This window comes from Pseudopipra pipra, chromosome 5 (genome assembly GCF_036250125.1).
Source record: "Pseudopipra pipra isolate bDixPip1 chromosome 5, bDixPip1.hap1, whole genome shotgun sequence".
Classification (NCBI taxonomy): Eukaryota; Metazoa; Chordata; class Aves; order Passeriformes; family Pipridae; genus Pseudopipra; species Pseudopipra pipra.
The window spans coordinates 3,261,391-3,285,809 of record NC_087553.1 but is presented as its reverse complement, the minus strand read 5'-3'; the positions used below and the strand labels follow the sequence as shown (position 1 = coordinate 3,285,809).

Sequence of the window (24,419 nt, the reverse complement as noted above, 5' to 3'; positions counted from 1 at the left end):
CCAAGCTCTGAGAGGTCTGTGTATCATCACTGAGATCAGGGCCTTCCAGCCTTCCCTACAGCTGCAAGTTGTCCAGCATGTCCTGTGGCTGAGTCTCCCAGTGTGGTCCATATTCCCCAAAGAGGTGATGCCCGAGCACAGCAGTTTATGAGAAGGGCTACCCTGCAGTCCTGCTTCCAGTTTCCCAGGGGAGCCAGGGAAATACATCCTGTCCAAGACAAATGTGAACTGCTACTGCTGCTGGAATGCTTTTTATTTCCTTGAAAAATATTATCTCTTCATCCTTGTCCTGAGCTGTAGCAAAATGCTCAGCTTAACAGGTCTAGGCAAAATAGGCAAAGGACTCTTGAGGTGGAAAAAGGAACATTGTTTCAAAGCGCTGACAGCATCTTCTTTTTTTTCCTGAAATAAAAAGTCAGCAGCAAAAGACTAGCTGTCCTTGAAAGAAAATATTTCTTTTCCTTTGTTTTTTTTTGTTTCTCTTTATGCACCATTTTAATATTTTTCCATGTGTTTCTGATCATCTCAGGGACATATATGTATGGTTTTACTAAACTTTCTTGGTGAGCTAGAAATCAGGTAGATCTCAAAGATTTTAATCATGCCAAGGGCAGTGATGCTGGAGGGTAGGCAATGCTGCTGTGTAAAGCCAGGCTTAAACGAGTGGCAGAACTGCCATTCCCGGGAGCAGATTTCACAGGATTCACCTGAAAGATCTCCACGAGATCTCCAGGGTTGCACACTCAGTTTTGGGTACTGAGCTGCTGGTACCAATAACAGAAATGAGGCATCAAATCACTTGGGCCAGAGAGGCAATTTGGACACCCCACTCATTTTTCCAAACATTTCTGGGCCCGGTTGGAATGAAGCACATTAACTTCAGCGGGCTTTGGATGATTTCCTACATACACAAAATTTGGAAAATTATTCTTTAAAAGAAATGCTGAAGTTAAACTGGGAAATTTTAACAATTCTCTTTGTATTTTAATTTAGTGGCTGTATGCTGACAATGTAATTAGAGAGATGCTATGTTAATTAATGCCAGATGACATTAATGGGATGGCAAAAGCATCCAGTTTTCTAAACAATAGTTCACAGTTGAACTGTTCCTCTCTCCTCACCCCATTTTTAGTAGAGAACTATATTCAAAAAGTCAGAGACAGCTGAATTAAACTGAAGTCAAACCATTTACAAATACCAGTAATGTGGTGTATCTTAGCATATTACTTTTAAGCCCAATTTAATGTTATTGCAGAAAAATACATTAACCACGTTCCCTTAGTGCCTACATATATAAAAAAGGAAGGTTTGCAGGACCTTGTGATATTATTGTGCCTAAAGTGAGTAGTGGACACCCAAGTTGCCACTGAAGACAAAGAAGCAAGACTTAGGCTTGCGCTTTATATAGCTGAGCATTTGAAACGTAATTTTTGGTTTAGGTTGGTGGATTTTTTGGGGTCCCTCCAAAAGATTTGCAAAGCATGTTCACATTCACTGTTGAGTCCATATTCTGTGTGAGTTGAGCTATGTTAAACTTCAATTTATGCATGTAATATTACTGGAGCTCCATACCACTACAGGATAGGTACAAAAAATTACCACCCTATGAGAGCTATAATAATATATACTATACTATACTATACTATACTATACTATACTATACTATAATGTAATGTAATGTAATGTAATGTAATGTAATGTAATATAATATAATATAATATAATATAATATAATATAAACTTACATATTCAAAATTGCATATATAGATATTTATCTACAGATGCAAACATTTATGTAGTTAAGTTCACCTTGTGATGTCAGGTAAGTGTCTTGTAGATGCTGTTTGGAGTAGAGTTAATGAGCTAAAAGTCTTGGGGAATATAATTGTATCCTACTGTGTCATCAGACAAAAATTTGTAAGCACATTTGTACTGCTCTAGATAGGACTTAAAATGAAAAATCTTCTGTAGGTGATCTTAACAATAAGGTAGCATAACAAAGTTGGCAGGACATCCTTACAAGTCTTAATTTTACTGGAAGGAGAATAGGCAAAGGTGAAACCTGAAAGCTGGTACATCCCAAATGACCTCAGGCTAAACCCACTGAGGTATCACCATGTGGCCAGGACTGAATCCATACTGGTGCCTGTCTGACATCACCACTGGCCATACTGGTCCGTGTCCCTTGGCCTATCTACTTGTGACAGAAAAATTCCCTTTACTAATATTCCTAATTCACAGCAGACAAACCTGAAGCTGCACAAACCCACTTACCTTCCTGTACTAACACTGCATTGGCTTTGCATCTGCTTTGCATAGAGTTCAATGCCAGGAGAAGCCACAGGAAAATTAACTCTTGTCCCAGCTTGTCTGATACTTTCTGTTAACAGGGAAAACTTACTATTTATCCTGAGGCTGGAGCTGAATTTTACATTTTCTCCCTCCTCCCCCCGCCACAAGTTGGGTGGTGAATCCTCCTATATTCTCAAAGTGAAAATGTCACTGAATTGATTGTATGATGTTTAGGAATGGGCAAATCTGAGTAGTGTAAATGTGGATGATGGGATTACACTTGGCATGAGGCATCTTGTTGGAATAAGGACCTCTGACTGGTGCTTTGCCCTCAATGATCCATATCCATGGAGGATCCAGAGGACTGGGCCTGGAATATTTTAGTGCTAATATGAAGAAGCCTTTGAATTTAACTTAACAAAAGTATCTAGCTGTAGAACACCGAAGTGTTCTGGGATTTGAGGATGTGCATGATTTTTGCACATGTTCAGAATTCTCTGTGCAAATTGTACTGAAGCAACAATCAATAAAATGAAGTGAGTAACTCACAGAACAAAATTTCCACATAATCTTAGAGGTTTTCCATGACTTGTGCTGACTTTCACCAGCCTTCATATCAATGCAGTGTATGGGCTGGCACTTAACGTTTTTGACCAACTCATTTATTTGATCTTGTTTTCGAACCACTCCACACGTGGTCATGAGAAGATATTTCTGAATGAAATTTAATTAAAGCAAACATCAATTTCATAACAGATACTTACAAACAAATATGTGGACAAAAAATTTTTTTTTTTTTTTTTTTAAAAGTCATGCTTTGCATTCTGCTTTTTTCCAGAATCCCAACAATTCCTTTTCCCTCCACACGATATGGAAAAGGATTGTTTGCGCATTTTGTTGAGATCGTGTAGAGATACAACAGTCCAAACTGTCACTGGGACCTGAAATTTTCATGGAGAAGGTTCTGCTAATGGCAGCTCCTCTCTGGATACTCTTCTGATCCCAGCTGTGGCTGTGTGAGTTCAGGGTTTCCCACATCCCAGGCTTGTGGTTTTACCACCGGGCCACTCATTCTTTGAAAGCAAGTCTGACTTGTGGTTTGTACATCTGCTCATGTGAGGCAGCTTATCTAATAGCTCTGATTTGCAAGATGATTTCATGTTACTCTGTCACATGGATTTTTGTGAGGGTTTTTTGTTGAGGGTGTTGGTAAACAACCTAATAACCTGTAACACAAAAATGACAAGGTTACCAACACCTAAATCCCTGGTAGGGGCAAAATGGGGATCATAAAGAGTTTCTCATCCCTGGAAGTGTTCAAGGCTGGGTTGGATGGGGCTCCAAGCAACCTTTTCTAGCAGAAGGGGGATTGAAACTGGATGATCTTTAAGGTCCCTTCCAAACCAGACCATTCTGTGATTCTATGATTCCCAATTTAATTTCCTGGGTGGTTCATGTCAATATATCCACTCCCAGTATATAGGAGTATCCTCACAGAGGCTCCCAGAGCAATCCACAGGACTTCTGCCACTGGTTTCAGTGACAGAAAAGACTCATTTTAAGAACACAAGAAAAAGCTCATCTGACCCTTTGTAGTCTCTGCCTGAAGTGACACCATTTTCTGCCCAACACCTCAAAGATGTGCTTGTTTTCCATCCAACTCTTAACACCTTGTGACTGGGGAGTAGTGCAGAACACCACCACAGGGGGGTTGGCTTGTGAACGTGAATTAATCCCAGGCACACGCTTCCTAAATCCCAGAGGCTGGATGCCTACGATGCTCTGTTGGCTGTGCCCCAAAAGCAGATCCCCTCAGACACATGCCAAGAGGGAAAGAAGCTGGAAGTTGTCACACCCTGTTGCAACCTTTTAAATTAAAACTCTCACACACCAGATGCATAGACACAATGTATTTATGTTTGAATTTATCTAATGTATTTATCTTTAAATTCCCAATTTAAAGGGGGAAGGAGAAAGTGGCCAAATTAATGCCTTGTGTAAGCCAGTTGGCATCTTGGGAGTCACCCTTGGAGTTAGCTTTGTGAGGAATAAGGTTTGTTACCTTTGTCTGAGACCTGGTGACGTGTTTTAAAAAAATCTTAGTGCTCAGGATGCAACACAGGTATGTATTTATATACATATATTTATATGTATATTAGACCACCATAGCTGGCCCTTGAAGAGTTCATATTTAGGCCCTGGCACAGGTTGCCCACAGAAGCTGTGGCTGCCCCATTGCTGGAAGTGTCCAAGGCCAGGTTGGATGGGGCTCTGTGGAATGTGTCCCAATCCATGACAGGGGAGTGGAATTGGATGATCTTTAAGGTACTTTCCAACCCAAAACACTGTGTGGTTCCATATTCCAGTTAATTGAAATTGTGGTTTCGGCCTTCTAGTAAGAGGACACAGTTCACTCTGTGCCTGTTAACTCACTTCCAACCCCATTTCCCCCCACCCCTGCGTGTTTATTAACTTTTATTCAGAGCTAACAATGAAACGTCCCATTTTATTTTGAAAGCTGACCAACTTTACTGGGTTTTTAAGTTTCACGGCAGTTCCACAAGGCCTCTGCTGACATTTTCGTGATCAGCTACAGATAAAATTACTTTCTAAGTGTGGCCAGGTGCTGCCTCATGCCTGCCCCGGCCGGGCAGCCCACACGTCCCCTCAGGACGAGCCGATCCCAAGTCCTACAGTGGCTTTTATGCCTCTTCCTCTCCGGGGTCCCCACCGGCAGCGAGGGAAGGGGGAAACGGTGAGGAAACGCTGGAGTTGTCCTTATTTCCCTTCACCGGCCTCGAGTAGCACTTCCCAGACAGACCCTTCCCTCAGGGTGCCTCCGAGCCCTTCCCTGGTCCTGAACCTGTGTCCTCCTGCCCCGTGGAATCACAGGATGGAAGGGACCGAGGAATCCCACCCCATGGAGTCACAGGATGGGGCACATTGGAAGGGGACCACGGGGGTCTCATCTGGTCCCGCTTCCCTGCTCAAGCAAGACCAACCCAGAGCACACAGCACAGGATTGTGTCCAGGCAACTCTGGAATATTCCCCATGAGGGAGACTCCACACCCTCCCTGGGCAATCTGTTCCAGTGCTTGGTCAGTTCTTCCTCATGTCCAGATGGAACTCCCTGGGTATCAGTTCCTGCCCGAGGCCTCCCATTGCTGGGCACCCCCGAGCAGAGCCTGGTCCATCCTCTGCCCCCTCCCTGCAGACACTGACACACATGGATGAGGTCCCCTCTCAGTGTCTCCTCTCGAGGCTGAACAGCCCCAGCTCCCTCAGCCTTTCCAGTCCCTTCATCATCTCTGTCCGCTGGATCCGCTCCGGGATCTCCGTGTGTGTCTCATCCCGAGGATTCCACTCTGGACACGGGAATGTCCCGTGGGCGGTCTCGAACCCGTGTCCTTCCGCTCCGCAGGCGGGGAGGGAGGTGCCGCCTCCGCGGCCAGGGGCGGGGGAGCGCGGAGCGCATCGATCGCGGGCGCCCATCGGTCGCTCGGCGCTCTGCTCGGCGGGCAGCGCCGCCCAGCCCTGCCCGTCCCCCGCCATTTCGCACCGGGACGGGAAGGGACGGGAAGGGGCGCGGAGCGGGAAGGGACAGCGGGAGAAGGGGCGCCGGGCGGGCACGGCGGGCTCCGGCAGCTCCCGCGGCACCGCCACACAGGTACCGCCTTACCCCCGCCGCGCCGAGCCGCGGCGACCCTCTCCCTTCCTTCTTTCCTTCCCCGCTTTCCCTTCCGAGGAAGCGCAGCCCCCTCCTCTCACCCCCCTTCCCTTCCTCATCCCGTCCCTCTTCCTCGCCCTGCCCCATTCTCCCCCCCCTCCTTGGCCGGCATCCCCTGGAGCCGCATTCCCGGTGCTTCCCGGCGGGAGGGGACAGGTGGCCAACGCCCTGCGGGACCCGGTGGCCACGCCGAGCGAACCCCCCCTTCCACCCCTCCCTTATCCCTCCTATATTTATATATATATTTCCCCCCCCCTCCCCTTTCTCCCAAACCCTCCAAGCAGGAAAGTTCGGGCGGGGGGCGCCGCGGGGGTCCCGCTGCTGGGCGAGCCCGGGAATTAGGAATTAAAAGGGAACACCGCCCCAAAGTGTGGGGGGGAGCCGGCAGGATCAAGCCCTGCTCTCCCGGCCCCTTATCCCGGCACAGGAGGCGCATTCCCGGCTGGGAGGCTCATCCCGAGGGGCTCCGGGACGCTCCTTAAAAACCCGGGCGGGCTCCCGGAGCCACCGGAGGGAACCAAATCCTTGAACCAGTTTATCCCGGCACGGGATACTCCTCGACCTTTCCCAGAATTTAGTGTATTTTTTACTTATTTAGTGTATATATTACTTATTTAGCGTACTTTTTATTCATTTGGTGCATTTTTTACTCAATTGCTGTATTTTTCACTCATCTTATGTATTTTTTACTCAACTGCTGTATTTTTTTTACTTATTTAGTGTATTTTTCACTTATTTAGTGGTTTGGTTTTTTTAATCCCTTCGTAATCGCTGCCTCCCAGCCGAGCCCCCGCGCTGCACTCCCTGTATATATAACGTTTGAGAATTCCCTCATCCTCCTTTTTTGTCTTGTCTTCCAGGGAGGGAGCTGCTTCCCGCTGTAAATAGTGGGAGGAACTCGAGGCTGGATGAGAACGCACCGGCAGCATCCTCGTTAGTGGGAGCCCGGCTCTGCTTTAATGTTGGTTTCTTTGTCGTCAGGTCTGCTAAAAAAATGACAGAATATAAACTTGTTGTGGTTGGAGCTGGTGGTGTAGGGAAGAGCGCCTTGACAATACAGCTAATCCAGAACCACTTTGTGGATGAGTACGACCCCACAATAGAGGTAAACAATTTCATCTCGTACTTTTTGTGGAGAGGGATTATCAGTAATAATGGTGGTTGTTTGCTTTTGGACACTTCAACCACAAGAACAAGGCTTTATAATCTAAAGAGCTCAAAGATAATGGTCTGCACCGCACCAGCGTTGGAGAAGAAATTGCTGTGCTGCTTCTGGCTGTGGAGCAACAGCTGCAGTAAAAAAATTAACAATTTGGATTCATTGAAAGTGTGGTGTTAATTGCCATGTTTGCTTGGACAGTTTGGATGCACGTGTTTAGGATCTCAGTGACAAGGTGTTTGCCAAGCTCATTTGCAAATGCTTGGCAAAACACTTAGTGGCTTTGAGCAGCCTCTTAAATGTGACTTTTTTTTTCTTTGATGAGAAGGAAAACCTTTTAATCCTGAAATGTATGTGCCAGTCTTTCTCATTTCTCAGTGGAAGAGTGAGAAATGTGTCCTGGAATGTTATGGTGAATGAAGCAAAAGCCAGGGCCTGTCTTAATTTTTTTCTTTTCTGATACACACCAGTGCACATTTCTGTATCTAGAAAAATTGTTCTAAGATAGCTGCTGTAGTGGATTCTTTGAAATACACAGCATAGTACCTCAGAGTTTGAAATTGTATTTAAGCTTTAAAAGTTGTGCTATTTTAAAGCTTTTTAATGAGCAAACAAGCTCTGCCTTTTAAATATAAGAAAAATACTGGCGTTGTCTAACATCTCCTGTGGATCATTGCATTTAATAACCTCAGACTCTATAAAAGGAGAAATGACACCATAATTTACCCAAGATTTTATGTTCCCAGCACTGAGGCTCTGCAGCCTGTGACTTCATTTGTCTGTTTATACAGTGAGGCACTTCCAAACTCACTTGAAGGAATCACAAGGGTTTAAATCTGGGCTTAAAATGGAGACTTGGGAAGTGCCCAAGTAGTGACTTTCAGGTAGGCACAAGTGAAAGGAGACAGTGCCCTGAGGTGTAGAAAGATGTGTTTAGTGAAGGCCTGATTTAAAGTGCCCCAAATAAGAGTTGTGTTGGTTTGAGGTTACCTTAAATGTGCCTTTGTGTCTCCTTGTCTCTCTGTTGCATGGCTAAATAATATCATACTTGCAGAAGATTTTGTGACTAGACCTGTGGAGAGAAGAGTGTTTGACTTATACCAGGAGAGCAGCTCTTTTTCAATTGCTAAGAGTGAAATCTCAAAACAACAGCCACCCAAAACACTCTTAAAAACCAGAAAACACACGAAATCTATTGAGAGGAACAAGCAAAATGGGGATTTTACTTTTCCTGCGAAAGGAACTTTGGAGGATGTTGGTCCTTGGTGCTTGTTCCCAATTATCTGGGTTTCTCTTAGGTTAGAGGTGTGTTTAGGCACCACAGCAAGTGCTGTGGAGGTTCTGTCTTACAAGTTGTGACTGTAAACAATTCAGGAACACGGGAACCTAAATGTCAGTATTCCTAAATCACTTGGGGGATTTTGCTACTCAACAAGCTGAGTGTTTTGAGGAACAACAAATGCATTTTAATGCAAAATAATAACATGAAAATACAGTTCATTATAGAATGAACTTAAAAATCCCAGAACTGTCTCCTTTGTTCATAGAATCATAGGATAGCCTGAGTTGGAAAAGACCTTAAAGATCATCCAGTTCCAGCCTCATGCCATGAACAGGACACATTCCACTATCCCAGGTTGCTCAGATCCCCATCCAGCCTGGCCTTGAACACTTCCAGAGATGGGGCAGCCACAAATTCAGCAATGTGCAGGATGACTGTGCTGTGGTCCAGAATCAATACTAAATTAATTTGTTATTAATTAACCTAATGGGGTTTACACCAGCATTTACAACTTGTCACATGCAACAGTATTAATATTCTACCCTTACAAGTTCTTGTCTGCTATTTACTGGTTTTATCTTCTAAATTCTGAGGCCTTGAGGATGGAGATTTATCCTCCTACTCATGTGGTAAATCACCTTGTGTGTACTCACAGTGCTGTAATCATGTAGGTAAGCAATAATTCAGTAATAATAAGAGTGGGGTCTGATTTAGAGTAGCAGATAAAAAAAAAAAGATTGGGTTTAAATGCCTCAGTCCATGCCTGGGCAGAATCCCACTCAGCAGAGAAGGGCTGTGTGGTGGTGGTTCCTTTGTAGATGTGGTGGTAGGGGCTGGTTAAAGAACAATAGGTGTGGAGTGGTTATCATGCAGTATGAGGAAATAAGACTAAAATTGCCTTGATTTGTAAATAGCAACAGTTCAGATAGTTTAGCAGTGTCACTGCTATTGTTTGTCACTTAATACTGTTTCTTTCATTGCCATACAGCAAAATACTGATTTTCCCTCACAGATCATCCAGCTAAATATTTTGGGGTAGTCAGAGAATAGAGTTTAGTGTTATGATCTATTCCATCACTACAGAGTTATTGAATAATTCTAAATCTTTCCTGTGATTAACAGACTGAAACTCCATACTTCTGGTATTCTGGTGCTGTGAAGAGAGGAAAAAGATACTGGTTGCCTTTACAGTGTCCTTGATGCTGCTGTTTTCAGTGGAATAGACCTGATGGTTCAACAAATAACCTGCTTGGAAAATGTCAAGTTTCATGGCCTGCTTGAGTATTTTATTTACTTACCTCCCAGCTTAGCAGATGGCAGGGCAGGGGGAGGAATTAAAATGAGTGTTTGGGTGGCTACAGTTACTCAAATCTCTGTGTTTCACAGTTTCATACCTTTCTCGAAGTAGGTCTCCGAGCATGGATTTACAGCCAGGCGATTTTAAGTGTTTTATTTTAAATTCTGTGTGCAGTAACCCTTGGAAATCTGCACAGAGCAGTTGGGCCAGTGCCCTCTACCGGCCGAGACTTGTTAAATCTTGTGATAATGCAATTCAAATTCATTTAATTTTTATGTCTTTCACAGCTTCAGCGTGTTTTAGGGCTAAAAATCTGTTATCTTTTAAACGTCCCAGAGAAAGAGCAGCTTTCCCAGTTGCTTGTCAGGGGTTTTAAAATTGGATTAGCAAAAATCCCTCTGCTGATTTAGGAATACTGATATTTAAGTCCGTGTTCTTAAATGACCTGTGCACTTGTGAAACTCCCACCAGTAGCTTTAGTCTGAGTAGCTGTGATATTTTAACAAGAAATCGCTGGTATAATGGATTTTTTACCAAATAATATTTACTTGCCTAGATGGGATTTATTAAGCAGAGGGGTTTTTTAAGCTAAATTCCGTATGTAGAGTAGAGCTGAGATTTCATATCACGTTTTCTTACCAGTGCTTGTGAACAGATGGAATTACTACTCCTTTAACATAATTCATGCTGGTTTTTATGGCTTGTGTAAGGCCAGTAAAAGCAGGTTAAGTGATCAATGATATTAAAAAAATTACACAGTTATGTCAGGTTTGTCAAATTGCAACTTCAAATTTGGAGTTGGTACAACTTATGAATTAAATTTTAGTTTGCATTTTGTTTTTACTTAGTAGTCTTAATGTCATTTCAGGTTTGGTGTTTTGCAAGGGGGAGGAGGGAAAAAAGGCAAAAAAGCAAAATATTTATAATTTCAGTAGCCTGGAAGGAAATAATAAGCTTGAATTTTCTCTCTTTTCCTTCTGCCTCAAATCCCCTTTCTAGGTAGTGACAAAGTTTTCTCCCTAGAAGTGGCAAAACAACTTAGCATCTCACAATACTGCTTTATCCAGGTGCATCTTTGCTGCTACTGCTAACATAGTAGACATGCTAAAGCCAGCAGTTTTTAAAGTGATTTTTCTTCTGTCTTAAAAAATGATTTTCGTTGACGAAAATTACTTAAAGCTTTTGTTTAGAGCTCAGTTGAGGGGAATTTCTTTCCCTTTGAAGTGCTGAGATGGAAAGGAATAGTACAGGCTTTTCAAGAACTGCTTTTCATATTTTTAAACTAGCAGTCAAATGGCAAGAAGAGAAAATGAAGGCTTTGTAAATCTGTCTGGTATAAAGATAGAAGTTCTACTAGGACTTCACTGTGAACTGTGATAAAGGTATCCAGGGACACGAGGGATCTACTGTTGAATATAAGTGACTTGGAATGAAGATTCATCCTTTGGGTTTGGTTTTTTATGTTTGGGTTGTTTTTTTTTTTCCCTTTAAGCAGTGAGATAGAATACTGACCTTATTTTAAAACATCTTGGAGCTTGTACATTTGTCTCAGCTGTATCAACATGGCTTATGTATGTTTCTAAAGCAAGTTACCTGCTTCTTACTTGAACACTGAGTTTGCACTTCTGCAAAATAAATAGTTCCAAAATCATGTTGGAGGTAAACTTTTTTTCCTTTAAGGCAAACAATCAATATTGTTTTACCTGATACTGTTAACTGTCACCCAGGCTCGAGGTAAATGTGAGATTACAGAGTTTGTTTAGTTTAAGATACTGATTCTATACAATTATCTCCTGCTTGCTTCTCAGCATGAGCAACAGGGAAGGAGAGAGCCTTGTGTAAAAACACAGATAGATAGAAAGTGCCCAGGGGTGGGTGTACTGTGCCCTAAGATGGGTCCAAAGGAAGGAAGATAATTCTGAACTCATCTTGAAGCTGGCTGGAATTGCAGTGTTAAATCTTTACTTCCCTCCCCAGTAGCTTGGGTTCACTCCTGTGTGGTGTTCAAAAAAACAGCAGCAATACTGTGTTAATCTCTAGCTAAGGAATCTGAAAACTGATACCAAGATTTTGTGTTCATACTTGTTTTTTGTTACAAGTTTAATGAGAATAATTCATGGGGCTGTTTGATGATGTGTTTTTAAAGCTTATTGCCCTGGTTTTATTTAAATTATAGAAGTTATTGGGCAATGTCTTTATCACTAAAGCTATGTACTCTTGAAGCCTAGCACTCAAATAGACATTAATATCCACTTGTTGGGACTTTGTACAGAATTCAGCCACTTGAATCAGTGACCTGAAAGCTTTGATTTGATAGCACTGAAATAATTTGTTCTGACATCTCTATGAACCAACCCATTGGGGCTTTTATGTGACTCTGTCTTGGCTAAAAAGCTTGAACTTCAAATATACCAACTCAGCTTTGGTAACTTAATAAAAAATATCATTATATACACCTGCTTAGGAATACAAAACAGATTTCCTGTCGCAAACACTGAAGGGTTTTTATTTTGCACAGCTTTTTAAGTGGCATGGATTTTTGGAGTTGCCTTGCTCTTGTGTATTCTTTCTGGTTTATTATTTTGTGCATTGTTGTAGCACAATGATTTTGTAAACACCTATAGAATGAAGGCCAAATTTGAGTTAAAAAAAAATTTGATAAATTGAGTGAGCTTAAACACAGTCCAGCCTTTTAAAATCAGGATATGAAGCATCTTCCATTCTTCTATTAACAGAAACAAAAGGGGAGATGCTTTTGGTCTGGATCCAGTTTGTTCTTTTTGTGCAAAATAAGAAATGAGAACACTTCCCTTTGTGTGTGTGTGTGTGTACAGGTGCACTGTTGCTTGGAGAACATTTGGGATACAAACAAGAACATATCCTTTCAGTGCTCTTTCCACCTGTGGATTTCTGCATACACCTAAATATGAGACACTTTTCCTATTTGCCCATCTCTAAAGTTGACTTTTAAGTGTTTTCAGTCATTCTTATTACTAGTAAATGATTTTAATATCTCCATAGCTACTGGTGTTTGAAATCTTATTTGTTTGTGTTTAATCAAGGTGTATTTTTTTTCTTTTCTTAGGATTCCTATAGGAAGCAAGTAGTAATTGATGGAGAAACCTGTCTCTTGGATATTCTGGATACAGCAGGTCAAGAAGAATACAGTGCAATGAGGGACCAATATATGAGAACAGGGGAAGGCTTCCTATGTGTGTTTGCTATAAACAATACAAAGTCTTTTGAAGATATTCACCATTATAGGTGTGTATGTGCAAAAATGATTGACCAGCTCTTGTGCTGGGTGGATATGGTGCTTGTTATTCCACTAGATAATCTCTTATGAAATAGCATTTAAGGGAAAACTTGCAAATTGGCAATATTGCAACTTATTCGTGCATTTTTTTTTTACCTGGAATTTTGGGTAGTCTGAAAATCTGCCTTGTTTGCAACTTAGGCAGGCAAAATACTGGAAGCTCTTCTGGTATGAACTAATGTGACTTCAGTATTGCTAGTGAAGACTTACATAAAGGTAAATTCTGCCCATTCCACAGGTGAAGTTGTTTGCTAAGATGGAAAAACTGAAGCAGTAGGAATTGTACAGACAATGGTGTCAGTCACTGCTTTTGTTTTGGGCTGGAGAGGGAAGTACCTGGGAATGTTATTAGAGGAGGAACCTGTGTGAGCCCTGACATCTAAGAAGGGCAGACGCACAAAATCAGCTTCAGAATGAGCTAAACCCCAACCTGTTATTAGTTCCTTTATCTTCTCTTTTTTAAAATAATCAGTGAAAAATATCAACTCACACTTTCTTGTCAACTACACTAACACAGAGGTAGAAGCAATCTCTGGTGATTGCCATCCCAGATCACTTACAACTTAGTAGCCTACTATTATCCTGAATTTTCCTGGGGTATGCTGGTAGAAGGCAATGCAAATCCCACCAAAGATCACTGAGTTTAGCAGCATCAAAGTCCCAAACATTTAATGTTAAGCTATTCATAGTCAGGCATTTATAATAACATTACAAATGCGTTTCCTCTGGTTGTAGAGGAAGAAGGGAAAAAGGCAACATAGATGGGAAGGCAAAAGTAATGAAATAAGCGATTTTTATTGGAGATTCTTGAGAAGTACATCTAACTAGTATTTCAAGATGCTTTCTAACTAGTGGTTGAAAGGACTCTCTTACCAAATCTCTTTTTGTAGAGAGCCAGACCAGTGGAATTCAAACTTTAAAAACACCTGTCTAAACGCAGACTTTGTAAGGCTGTCTTTAATTGAAAAGAAAGACCAGTCACAACTCCCTCCCCCCCCAAACCAAACCAAAATCAAGATAATGGGCATAGAGCTTCTGGTAGTGTTTTATCTTGGCAGACAAATTGAGTATTGTGAGTGCTGAGTATGAGAGATAAGTAGTAAGGTTTATACCAGAACTTCTTAGGCTAGTTCTGGAAGTAGCTCTTAAAAACTTCAAAAAATAAAAATGAAAAAAACCTACAGAATCTGTAGTAGTTTGCAAAATGTCAACCTCTTTTTTTTTTTCCTTTTTTAGAAGAATGATAAACTTGATAGTGACCTGAGTAGTCAATTTATTTTTTAGTGGCTTCTAATAGTGTATGTGTAATAAATGGACATAAAAAATGATTATGGAATTTGTCAGTTTAATTTTTTTAATTGTTTTAAAATTGGCCATATAAACCATTAATACTAATACCTGTTAAATACAATCTGTCTTTTTTTTTTTCTTTTTAGGGAACAAATAAAGAGAGTTAAAGACTCTGAAGATGTCCCCATGGTGCTAGTAGGAAACAAATGTGATTTGCCTTCCAGAACAGTAGACACAAAACAAGCTCAGGATTTAGCAAGAAGTTATGGAATTCCTTTCATTGAAACATCAGCAAAGACAAGACAGGTAAAGGTCAAAACTTGCCAGATGCAAAAGCAGAGCTGTCATCTGAATTACCATCATGTTAATTATTCTCTAGGCAATTCTCTTTGACAATTGCATGGTCATGTCAATGGATATATTTCTCCAGATTGGAAATCCTTGTGGTGTCTCTTCTTTCTGTCAGCTGGTAATTGTTTATTGATGAGTGATTGGCTTCAACTGCTCAAGCTCAGAGTCAGACCTGACCTGCTATTGCTCTCCTCTCTCGGGTGGTTGCAGCATTCTGAGTGTTCTGGTAGGTTTTAACAGAAGAAAAGCACTTCTGCTCAGAGGTGAAATGCTTTTTTTTTCCTCAGCAAGAGGATTAAACAGACAAACAGCTAATTAGTTTATTCTGGTTTAAGTGTTCTCATTAATAACAAAAGGAGTTTTTCCATGAGGCATTGATTCTATGATTAGATATGCTTGATATACCTTTTTATAGCTAAGCAATTGACCATAAGGCTTTTTTTTTAAATTACTGGATTAATTGTTTGTGTAAACCAATATTTTCCCAAGACTTCAGAGCTCACTGTTGGTTCATTGTACCCCTCTGGTACAATAAACTGGTCCTTTCAGTGCTGTCAGGGTTTGTGAGGACAAAGGTGGTATCTCTGTGCACTCAGGAGAAAAGAAACTAAGCAGATAGAGATGGAACTGGTTCAGTACTTCTGGAAGAAAGCAAATGCTGATATGTGGTTTTTCTTTTAAGAGTGTAAAGATTTACTATCAGGACATATTAGATGAGGCCTGAGTGGCCAAGTAGCTCGTGCTCTCTGCATAATCAGAGGTGTTATGTGCAAGCTCAGAGTCAGGAATCAGGTGTAGCAGAAAATAAGAGCAGAATGCTGCAGTTTAAGCAACTGCTCAGTGCAATTGCTAATCAGGTTCAGCTACATCACTTGGCAGAATGTCCTCATAGACAGTATCTTAAGTTATTTTTGGATCTGAGAAGTGAATATTTTATTAGTGCAAATTTGCTATACGCACCCAAGTTTTTTGACAAGTTGAAACTTGGACTAATTAGTAAAACCTTACAAAGGAACTCTAACTTTTGGCAACAGAGGAAGTCTCTGTTAGGTAGAATTAAAAAAAACCAAGGCAGAAGTACAGAACTTTATTGGCTGAGAATAAATAAGGCCACAAAAGTGTCCTGAAGAATGATATATAAGTGGACTGAATAATTACAGTGTCCTTATTTGGAAGGTCCTGTGTTAGTGTCTGGCATGAAGATGGAAGGGTAAAAAAATAACTCTGAAATTACATTTGAGGCTTGAAATAATGGAATTTCTGTATTAACAGCTAGACTTTACTTTGTTCTGTCTGTTTTATAGACCGTCAGGCTTTGGGGAAATAATCTTTTGGCATAGCCACTTTTATTAAAAGTATGTTGACAGGATGGTGTATTTTTCAAGATTTCCTTCTCCCCACCCCACTTGCATTTACTCTTACAAGCAGCCCCACCATGCCTGGCCAGTAAAAAATCACAGGCTCAAAAATCACCTCTCCTGTTCAGCATTATAATCTGGTTTTTACATAAAGCAGCACATGCTCTTTAGTGTTTCAGACTTCCAAGAGGTCTGACAGAGGTTTGTACTTGTTTCAGAGGACACGAGATCAGTCAGACATGAACTGTCATCCTGTAATTTCACTTTTATCTGTGATTTTATATTTCTTGAGGTGCCAGTTGAAATGCTGTGGGAAAAATCTGACTGTTGGCTTTTGTTTTTTCAAAGCTCAGCTTTACACGCTCTACAGATAAGGAGCCCCTAAAGGCATCTTATGGATATTTTAAAATAAAGATGCCCAACAGCCTCTTTTGGGCATCTTGGCTTCTAAAAGTTGGCACCACTGGCTGCTGGTTCTTCCCCAGTGCTCTTCATAATATGTTTTATTATGAAACTGCTTCATAACATGCTGTGTTAATAAAATATTTTTGAGAAGACAAAAGGGAATTGGAAGAAGAACCTGATCTTTAATTATAGCAAGATCATCTAAATATTAGTGTATGTGATTATATATGTGTGTGTGTGTGTGTGTGTATACACTACATGTACATATAATTTTTCAGTCACATTGTCATAGGTAAAAGAAATAATATATATATATAAATATATATATATATAAAAACACACACATGTTCTTCCAAAGCAGTTTTACATTAGAGGATTCAATCCATGGTGTGAGCTGCATGTGGCCCATGAAATATAGTTTTGTTCAGTCTTTGTCTAAAACTGAATATAAGTAAAAATCTGAAGGCATTGTATGCTCACGCAGAATGAGGGCTCAGTTCCGACTTAGTCAGTTTTTAAGATCTTCAGAAATTCATAGGCAAGGTCAGAAATAGGAAAGAGAAAAGCACAGAAATGAAGTGCACAGATAAGCTGTTCTAAAAGTTAGTGTGTGTGTTTGGTTCTGACAATAAAGATGCAGACTTTAATTTACTGCAAAAAGATTTGTGTTTTACACCAAATACCTGTGTGAATTTTCATGTAAATCATTGAGTTCATCAGTGAAACATCGGCCTAGTGGATCCTACAGCTTGGCTACAGGGCTATAGATTATTAATTTCTTTAGTTAGTCCACTGACTGAAATGAATATAATGTAATTTATGAAAAAGAGTGACAGTCCTGTTTCTGAATATAAACACATGGCAATACTGGAGGGTTTGTAAGGCAGCAAGACTGTGGGACTTTGTTTCCCTTGGAACACTTCAACTTTCCCGCTGGTGTTGAATTCAAAGGAAAAGCAGAGAAATGACATTATTGTAAGCATAGTAAAGGGTTTGCCAAAGCATTATGTCTTGTGGTCGAGAATGTGGACTTAAACACACTTTTGAAGTGTGTAATGAAGAAGTTGACCTAAATCACAAGGATGCTGTTAAAAAAGAATTTGAGTTATTTCAGCTGTCTGGTGTACAATGGGTTAGGCCACAACCTTGTGATTAAAGGAAGTTGAGAACCTGTGTCTGGTTTGATGAAGTAACAGGGGCAGTATTTGCAGAAATTCATTCCTACATCTCAGCTAAAATTCAGGGATAACTGGTAACTTGCTTTGCTTGAACCATTTTGTAGGGATTTGCCTTATCTGTTTAATGACATGTTTCACACCAAGCCATTTTTAATTGAGTTCCTGGGTGCAGGTTTCATCTTAAAACTTTGTTTTCAATCAGTTTTAACTCAGTCACACTTGACTCTGTGGGTTCAGTTTTTTCATGTCACTTGTCTCATGTGAGGTTCAGCTTTCCTGAAAAAGCTTAAATCCTTCCCAGAAACAAGGCCCCAAGGAAGGGAAAAGTTTTGGTAATGGTGACACATATTCTGGCCTCCAGCTTGTGAGTGACTCCAGGATGCCGAGGAAACCAGGTTGTTATTTATCTCATGTAAATATAAAGGTCTGCAGCACAAAGACACGTGCAGAATGGATCATTTTAATTTTATTTGTCCAACAGTTGCTTTTAGAAGACCCACCTGTGATAAAGGGTATAAAGGTGGGCACAGGACACTTTTGAGGTGTCAAGGTTAACTTCTAGTAGTTCCTTTTAAGTGCTGCTTAGAGAAGCAGAACATGTGAAAATTCATGTTTGTACTTTGATCTGTATTTGAAACAGCCTTTCTTTGCACATAGTCATATTTTAAATCGAGTGTTTGGCTGTCATTCAGGAGTCAGAAGCATCTTGAAAATGTTGCCTCAAGGTCATGGGTTCTTTGGGCTGTAAGTTTTTAATAACTGCCAAGGGGTATTTTTGCTTCTAGTTCTGACAGCTAAAAGAACTGGTTAATCTATTTTATATACATGGTCATTGCTCACTAAAGGAAAATGTACTAAAGAATCTTAGAAGCAACTGGTATTAAAATGATCTAAGTTTGCAAGGCTGGCACCTGGCTCTAAAATGTCACCTTGTGCTAATGGAATTAGCAAATAAGTGTCTGTACAGATTTTTCATCAGACTGTTCTTGGTGGTGGTAGCAGTAGCAATTTCTTTTCTCACTCTGTGTCTCTCCATCTCTCTGCATTGCTAAAGCAAATTACAGCTCATATTGGTGATGGGAAAGATGGCAATAAATGTTGACTGAAGAATTGTTACCTAATTATTCACGTGAAAGCTCCATAATCAAATTACACATTTCTACTGCAAAACAGTAGATGTGCAAAAACGTTGATTCTTGTGTAGCCTGTGCTTTGGCACGTAGCAGCTGATCAATGATTCCTGTCTCCACTTCAGGAAGAAACTTCCATTCCTTCCAGAAAAACATGAAAGTATGAGCTTTACTTGGGTTTTGCCATTTTTTTAATAATGGCTCTCAGACCTGGAATGTGAGACTTGTCGCCTTGTCCATACTTATCCACATCCTAACAGGGCACATTATGTACATACAGAGAAATACAACCCACTGAATAAATCTAATTAATTTAAATCTTCAAATTTGTAGTTCAGAAGAACCCTCAGATGAGCAGCAGTGTGTTAAGAATGACTCTTCATGAATGACCCAGGTCATGCAAAATGACGCAGTGACTGTGGCAGTAAATGGTAGCTGGTTTTTGTTATTAGCTGCATAATATGAAGATGAATTGGAGAGATAATTTGGGGAGAGTATGCCAAATAAAAGCCCACATTGTGCATTGGGTAGTAATAAAGTTTGGGGGCTTAAATGGTGGTGCTCTTTTCCACGATCATCAGTCTGCTCTGGGTTTATTTTCAGATGATGAGTTTGTATTAAATTAAGAACCTTGTTGATCTGATTGAGGAGACAAGTAGTGAGATGGATAGAAAGGCAGAGGAGACACTTGTTCTCCCCTTGAAAAGCTGCAGCAAAACATTTTGCATCTTGTTATAACAACAAGAACATCTTCACAGATTCATCTAAATTTTTCAATTTATGCACAGTTTAAAATAACAGATATTATAACTTTAAAGTCGGTGCTGTACCTCTATATACTGTATTTGGTTAAAGACATCTTCAGTCTTTATACTTTTCAGTTGAAAATTAGTTAGAATCTTCCTTAGATTAGAAGTTAGTTAGAAGTTTTATTTCTTCGTAACCTCTTGGGAAATTACCCTGTGAGACTTTTTCTATACTTTGTTAGTTTGTTACACAGATTTTTGTGAAGAAAATCTGCCTTCTTTTATAAAAACCAGAACATAAACAAGCTAACTTTTCTTTTCACAAACAGTAATAAGTTCTCACTTTGGCTAAGAAGTGCAAGTTAGGTGGTTAACTGTGTGTGTTTCTTAAGTACCCCCCAGTTAACAATCTAATAAGGTTTTGTGCCTCCTAAATGCATTCATAGCCACAGAAATATGGGAAATTATTCAATAACACAAGCAGTATTATTTTCAGTGTGGTATGCAATGGAAGAAAATAAGTCTTAATCTTTTTTTGGCCAAGTATTACCGTGCACAGAAAAAAAGGGGAGCTTGAAGCATAGATATGCACAATAATGTGTCTCCTCTGCTTGCATTAAAAAGTATTTATCCAGCAGCAAATGAGCAAGCTCAGCATTTTGAATACATAAACAAAGATCCATACACTTCTCTCAAGTAAAGCTCATCATTTCAATGGGTTTGTTGCATTTTTTTCCCCCCTTCCACGGGTGTCCCAGCGTGTCTGAGTTATTAATGAAGTGGTTTTTTAAGGAGTTGTGTTTTACAATGCAGAGAGTGGAGGATGCTTTTTATACATTGGTGCGAGAGATCCGACAGTACAGAGTGAAAAAAATCAGCAAAGAAGAAAAGACTCCAGGGTGCATGAAAATTAAAAAATGCCTTGTAATGTGACAGGGTAAGTTTTGTAGTGTTAACAGGGTAAGTGGAACTAATCACTTGCCAAATAAAAATGATTGATCGTGCCGTGCAAATCAGACATTCTGTGGTTAATTATGATGTAATTTAAGATATAAAATCAATCAGATCTCAGTGTCCTCAATAATATTCCTGGCAAACACCCAGGTGATATGGATTTGCTTTGTTTCCTGGGGTTTTGATAAGTGGATTAACACAATATATCGAATTCTCCATCTGTGACATGGAGACCTGGGTTTGAGTCTGAAGAAGCTGAGGGGGAAAAGTTTTATTAGAAATATATTGCAGATGCTGTTCAAGTGAATACTGATTGATTCTTCAGGTTGATGAACTGAGGGGAGAAGATCATACAGTTCTTCTCAGATGCAGAATTAGGAGGTTCCTAATCCAGCAAGAAATATCTGGCTGGTGTACAGGTTTTCCTAGTTCTCAGGCCCTTCCTTATGCCATGCCATTTTTTCCTTGTTTTTTTCCCCAGCTTAAAAAATTTACTTTTACCATTTCCAGAAATACATTTCTTTTATTTTGGTCAACTGTAATGTCCTGAGTGATGCAGATTTGGAAAAAATAAGGTTTCACCTTTTCTTTGAGAGCCCATACAAGGGGGTAAGGGCTAAATTTCCCATTGTGTAAAAGAAAAACTATTCCCTTTTCAAGGTGTGTTTTCATACAGTGATGTAGTGGAATTTGACTTGTATCTTTTGTCAGCAGTGAGTATTGCTGAGTTTGTGGTGTTTGTTTTTGGGGTTTTTTTTTCCCTCTACTTATTTAGAAAACAGTCTTGGATATAAGATTCCAGAACCTCAAGAGTCTGCTCAGGGAAGGAAATGTTTGCCTTTATCCTCTAGGTGGTATAGACAGTCATTCCAGCAACTCTGTATTTAGGAAGTTATGGTGGAGAAAGTGTTATCCAAAATTATTATGGTACAGATGCAGTTCAGTGGAGATTTGAGTGGAATAAGAAATCTGGCATTTAGAACAGTGTTCTGTGAATAATCAAATTGGATGGTTCAGTGTTTTGCTCCTCTTGGAATAGAGTTGGACTCTGATCCTTGTGGATTCCTTCTTACTCCAGAGTATTCTGTGATTGTTTTATCTTCTTGCTACCTCCAGGATGCCTTCTTAGCTATATTAGTCTTGGTAATATACTGAATTACAAGGTAACTGAAAACTTTGACTACCCAGGTTGCCATTAAGCTGATGCTTTCCAAGAGTTTCATTCCTTTGGCTGTTACACAGTAAAGCAGAAAGTACAGAACATCTTTTTCTCCATCTGTGATTTTTCAACCAGCAAGAGGAAGGTTCTGTAACTCAGTGTAAAATCCTCAAAAGAGCTCTTTCTTGAAAGCATCAAAGTTTGTACATAAAAAGCAGACTGGTTTCTCCAGGGTGTAAATTAGACATCCAGATAATGTCATTCAGATTTGAGCGCAGTTAATAGTGGAGAGTTTGAATTACAAAAGTTCTAGATTTGAATTTAAAAATGTCTAGATTCTCGATTAAAATTGTAATTAAGTGATTTCTCCATAGTAATACAGAGGGGTACAAATAATTTCCTCATGACTGATACATGTGTGTATGTATGTATTCTATATAAAAAAATTACAAAAAAGAACTACAATTTAAGACTTGTTTAAGGGTCTGTTTTTGGGGCTGGGGTATTAAGGAATTCTGAATTCTTTATGAATTTGGTGTTTCTTATTGATAGTTCTTATAGATAGTAACCATACAAGCACATCTCCAGACTTCTCCACAGTCATGGGACCATGCAGTGCTCCAAAGAAAAGCTGTAGCCAGGAGCAGGCTGTTCTGTGGGAACAGTTCTGACATTTTCATTCCCCTTGCCTTTCTTAGTTGCCCTTTGGAAAAACAAATGGCAGGAGCAAATTCTCTCAATGCACCTTTATTGAGGCAGTGGGGTTTAGTTCTGAGCCTGCATGGGGAATTGTGAGTTTCTAATCTGAGCCTGGATTTAAAGCACTCATTCAGTACATCTTAACTTTCCAAAAAGCTTGCACACAATAACGCCATTGTTAGGGGGAGGAAGGTCAGCTGCCTGCAGCCCCTTCCTGCTCAAAGAGCTGCCTGGAAAGGTTTGACTGCCTTTGATCTCACACCATCGATGCCTTCAGGGACCTTCTGTAAACAGAGTATCCACTCCTTACATTTAAAATTTAATGGACAGGCTGGGAAGTGAAAGACCTCACTTGATCTCGAGTTCTCCACTTCTAACTCACAAGTGTTCTGAACAGTAGTTTTGTGTGTCATGTTGGATTAATTACCTGAATTGAAGGTGAATTGTGGCAGGGCCAGACTACTAAGTACATCATCAATAATTAGTGATTTACAAAGGTGTTAATGCCAGGATGAAAGCTGAGTCAATTCTGCAGCCTGGTCTAGGGAAAGCTGTCCCTGCCCACCACAGGATCGCTGAAGATCACTGGCTGATCTTTAAGGTTCCTTCCAACCCAAACCATTCTGTGATTCTGTTTTGCAGCATGTGCTTTGAAGGATCATCATCTTGGTAGAATAAAAATTTCAACCTTGATGATGAAGTCATGTGTTTAAAGGTCCATAATAATATCTGGATGTTACTTTGTACAAGTTATTTTCTCTCCATTTATTTTAAAACCAGTTTAGTGAGGAAGAAGGGTTGCTCATTTGAAGACTTAATTTGCAGTTTTTAAGTGTGTCTCATTTGAAGACACCACTGAAAGCAAACGAGCTGAAGACACCAAGTGAAAGCCAGTTCTGAGTGGTGGTTCTGGAAGGAAATGTAGAATAACATTGTGCAATGTTTTTCTTATACCATTCTTGTGTTCTAAGGAGGAAACCATTCTTCTCTCTGTTGTGATTGATTCTTAGTGCTGTCCTCCTCCTTCTTAATACCAAGACCTGCACTAGAATCACTTTGAACTACATTTCCCTACATGAATATTGCTAAATATTCACTTTGTGCAGTAATGCTGAAGATATAAGCAAATAGCTCTCTGTAAAATAACACCAGGCGTTTTTAATTCTCAAAGGATTAATGGGGGACATGACCTGCATTCATCTTATATTGGTCAGTAATACCTCAGAATGTAGAACAGGTTATTTGCAAGGTCTTGCAATATAAAAAAGGGTGCTATTAATATTGGGAGATAGACTGCCAAAGACTTTGAACATCAGTTACATGTAAATGTTTCATGAACTTGAAAGATTTAATTAAATTTAGCTTATACTGGAAGTGTTGCTTTTTGAGTGAAGCTGTCTAACACCTCACTGTTGTTTGGACTTCTCATATTAAATTTTAGCACCACTTGGTGTTTGGCTGAAACAGTGAATTAGGAGATTTCTGGCTTCTGTTGTTGTGTGTTTTTCAGAGTTCACTTTCAGTTCTTTACTGAAGTAGGCATAGAGGAGTAAAACAGAACGTTCATTTTTATTGGCAGCTTGAAGGGAAACTATTTGGCTGACAAGAGGTAGGAAGCTGCCTGCCAGTTGTAGGGCTGAATTTCTAGACCCAGTTCTGCAGTGGTGCATTTGGCTGCTGAGATCCAGTAACATTATCCAGCTATTTCTGATCCCTCTAAAAGATATCACAAGGAGTAAGGCAGCAAAGAATCAAGGAATTTTTTTATCTTCAGGATTTTATGACTGCTTTACTTTAATTATTAAAGGTAATATTTATTGGGATTTGAAGCAGCCTGAAAGCTAGGCCATAAATTGTTGGAGGTAAATAGGTTTTTATATAACATTGTACTTGATAATGGTTCATATCAGGCTCTTGGATATACTACTCTCTTTTCACCAGTTCAATTTTTTCAGCTATAATTAGCCCCCAAAATAATGAAAAGCTACTCCATATGAACAAACATTAGCTTTTGTGTCTGTAGCTGAAGTATTGGAGCCGTGGAAATTTTCAGTGACTGTTCATGATACAGCACCA

General features: G+C 40.0%; 1 protein-coding gene across 5 annotated transcripts in view; it reads left to right on the top strand.

Moving 5' to 3' along the window:
- Nucleotides 1–5,806: 5,806 nt before the first annotated feature.
- Nucleotides 5,807–24,419, top strand: part of KRAS (KRAS proto-oncogene, GTPase) — a 23,051-nt gene continuing 4,438 nt past the window's right edge. Inside the window, exons 1-6 of one of the 5 annotated variants that reach the window (XM_064654162.1) lie at nucleotides 5,807–5,959; nucleotides 7,001–7,124; nucleotides 12,843–13,021; nucleotides 14,510–14,669; nucleotides 20,345–20,460; nucleotide 20,491. In XM_064654162.1, the coding sequence (XP_064510232.1) occupies nucleotides 7,014–7,124; nucleotides 12,843–13,021; nucleotides 14,510–14,669; nucleotides 20,345–20,460; nucleotide 20,491 (567 nt within the window). In that variant the 5' untranslated portion in view covers nucleotides 5,807–5,959; nucleotides 7,001–7,013. Of the gene's footprint in view, nucleotides 5,960–6,879; nucleotides 7,125–12,842; nucleotides 13,022–14,509; nucleotides 14,670–20,344; nucleotides 20,469–20,490; nucleotides 20,492–24,419 lie in introns of all 5 variants that reach the window. The other 4 variants (XM_064654158.1, XM_064654160.1, XM_064654159.1 and 1 more) reach the window with 4 other exon arrangements.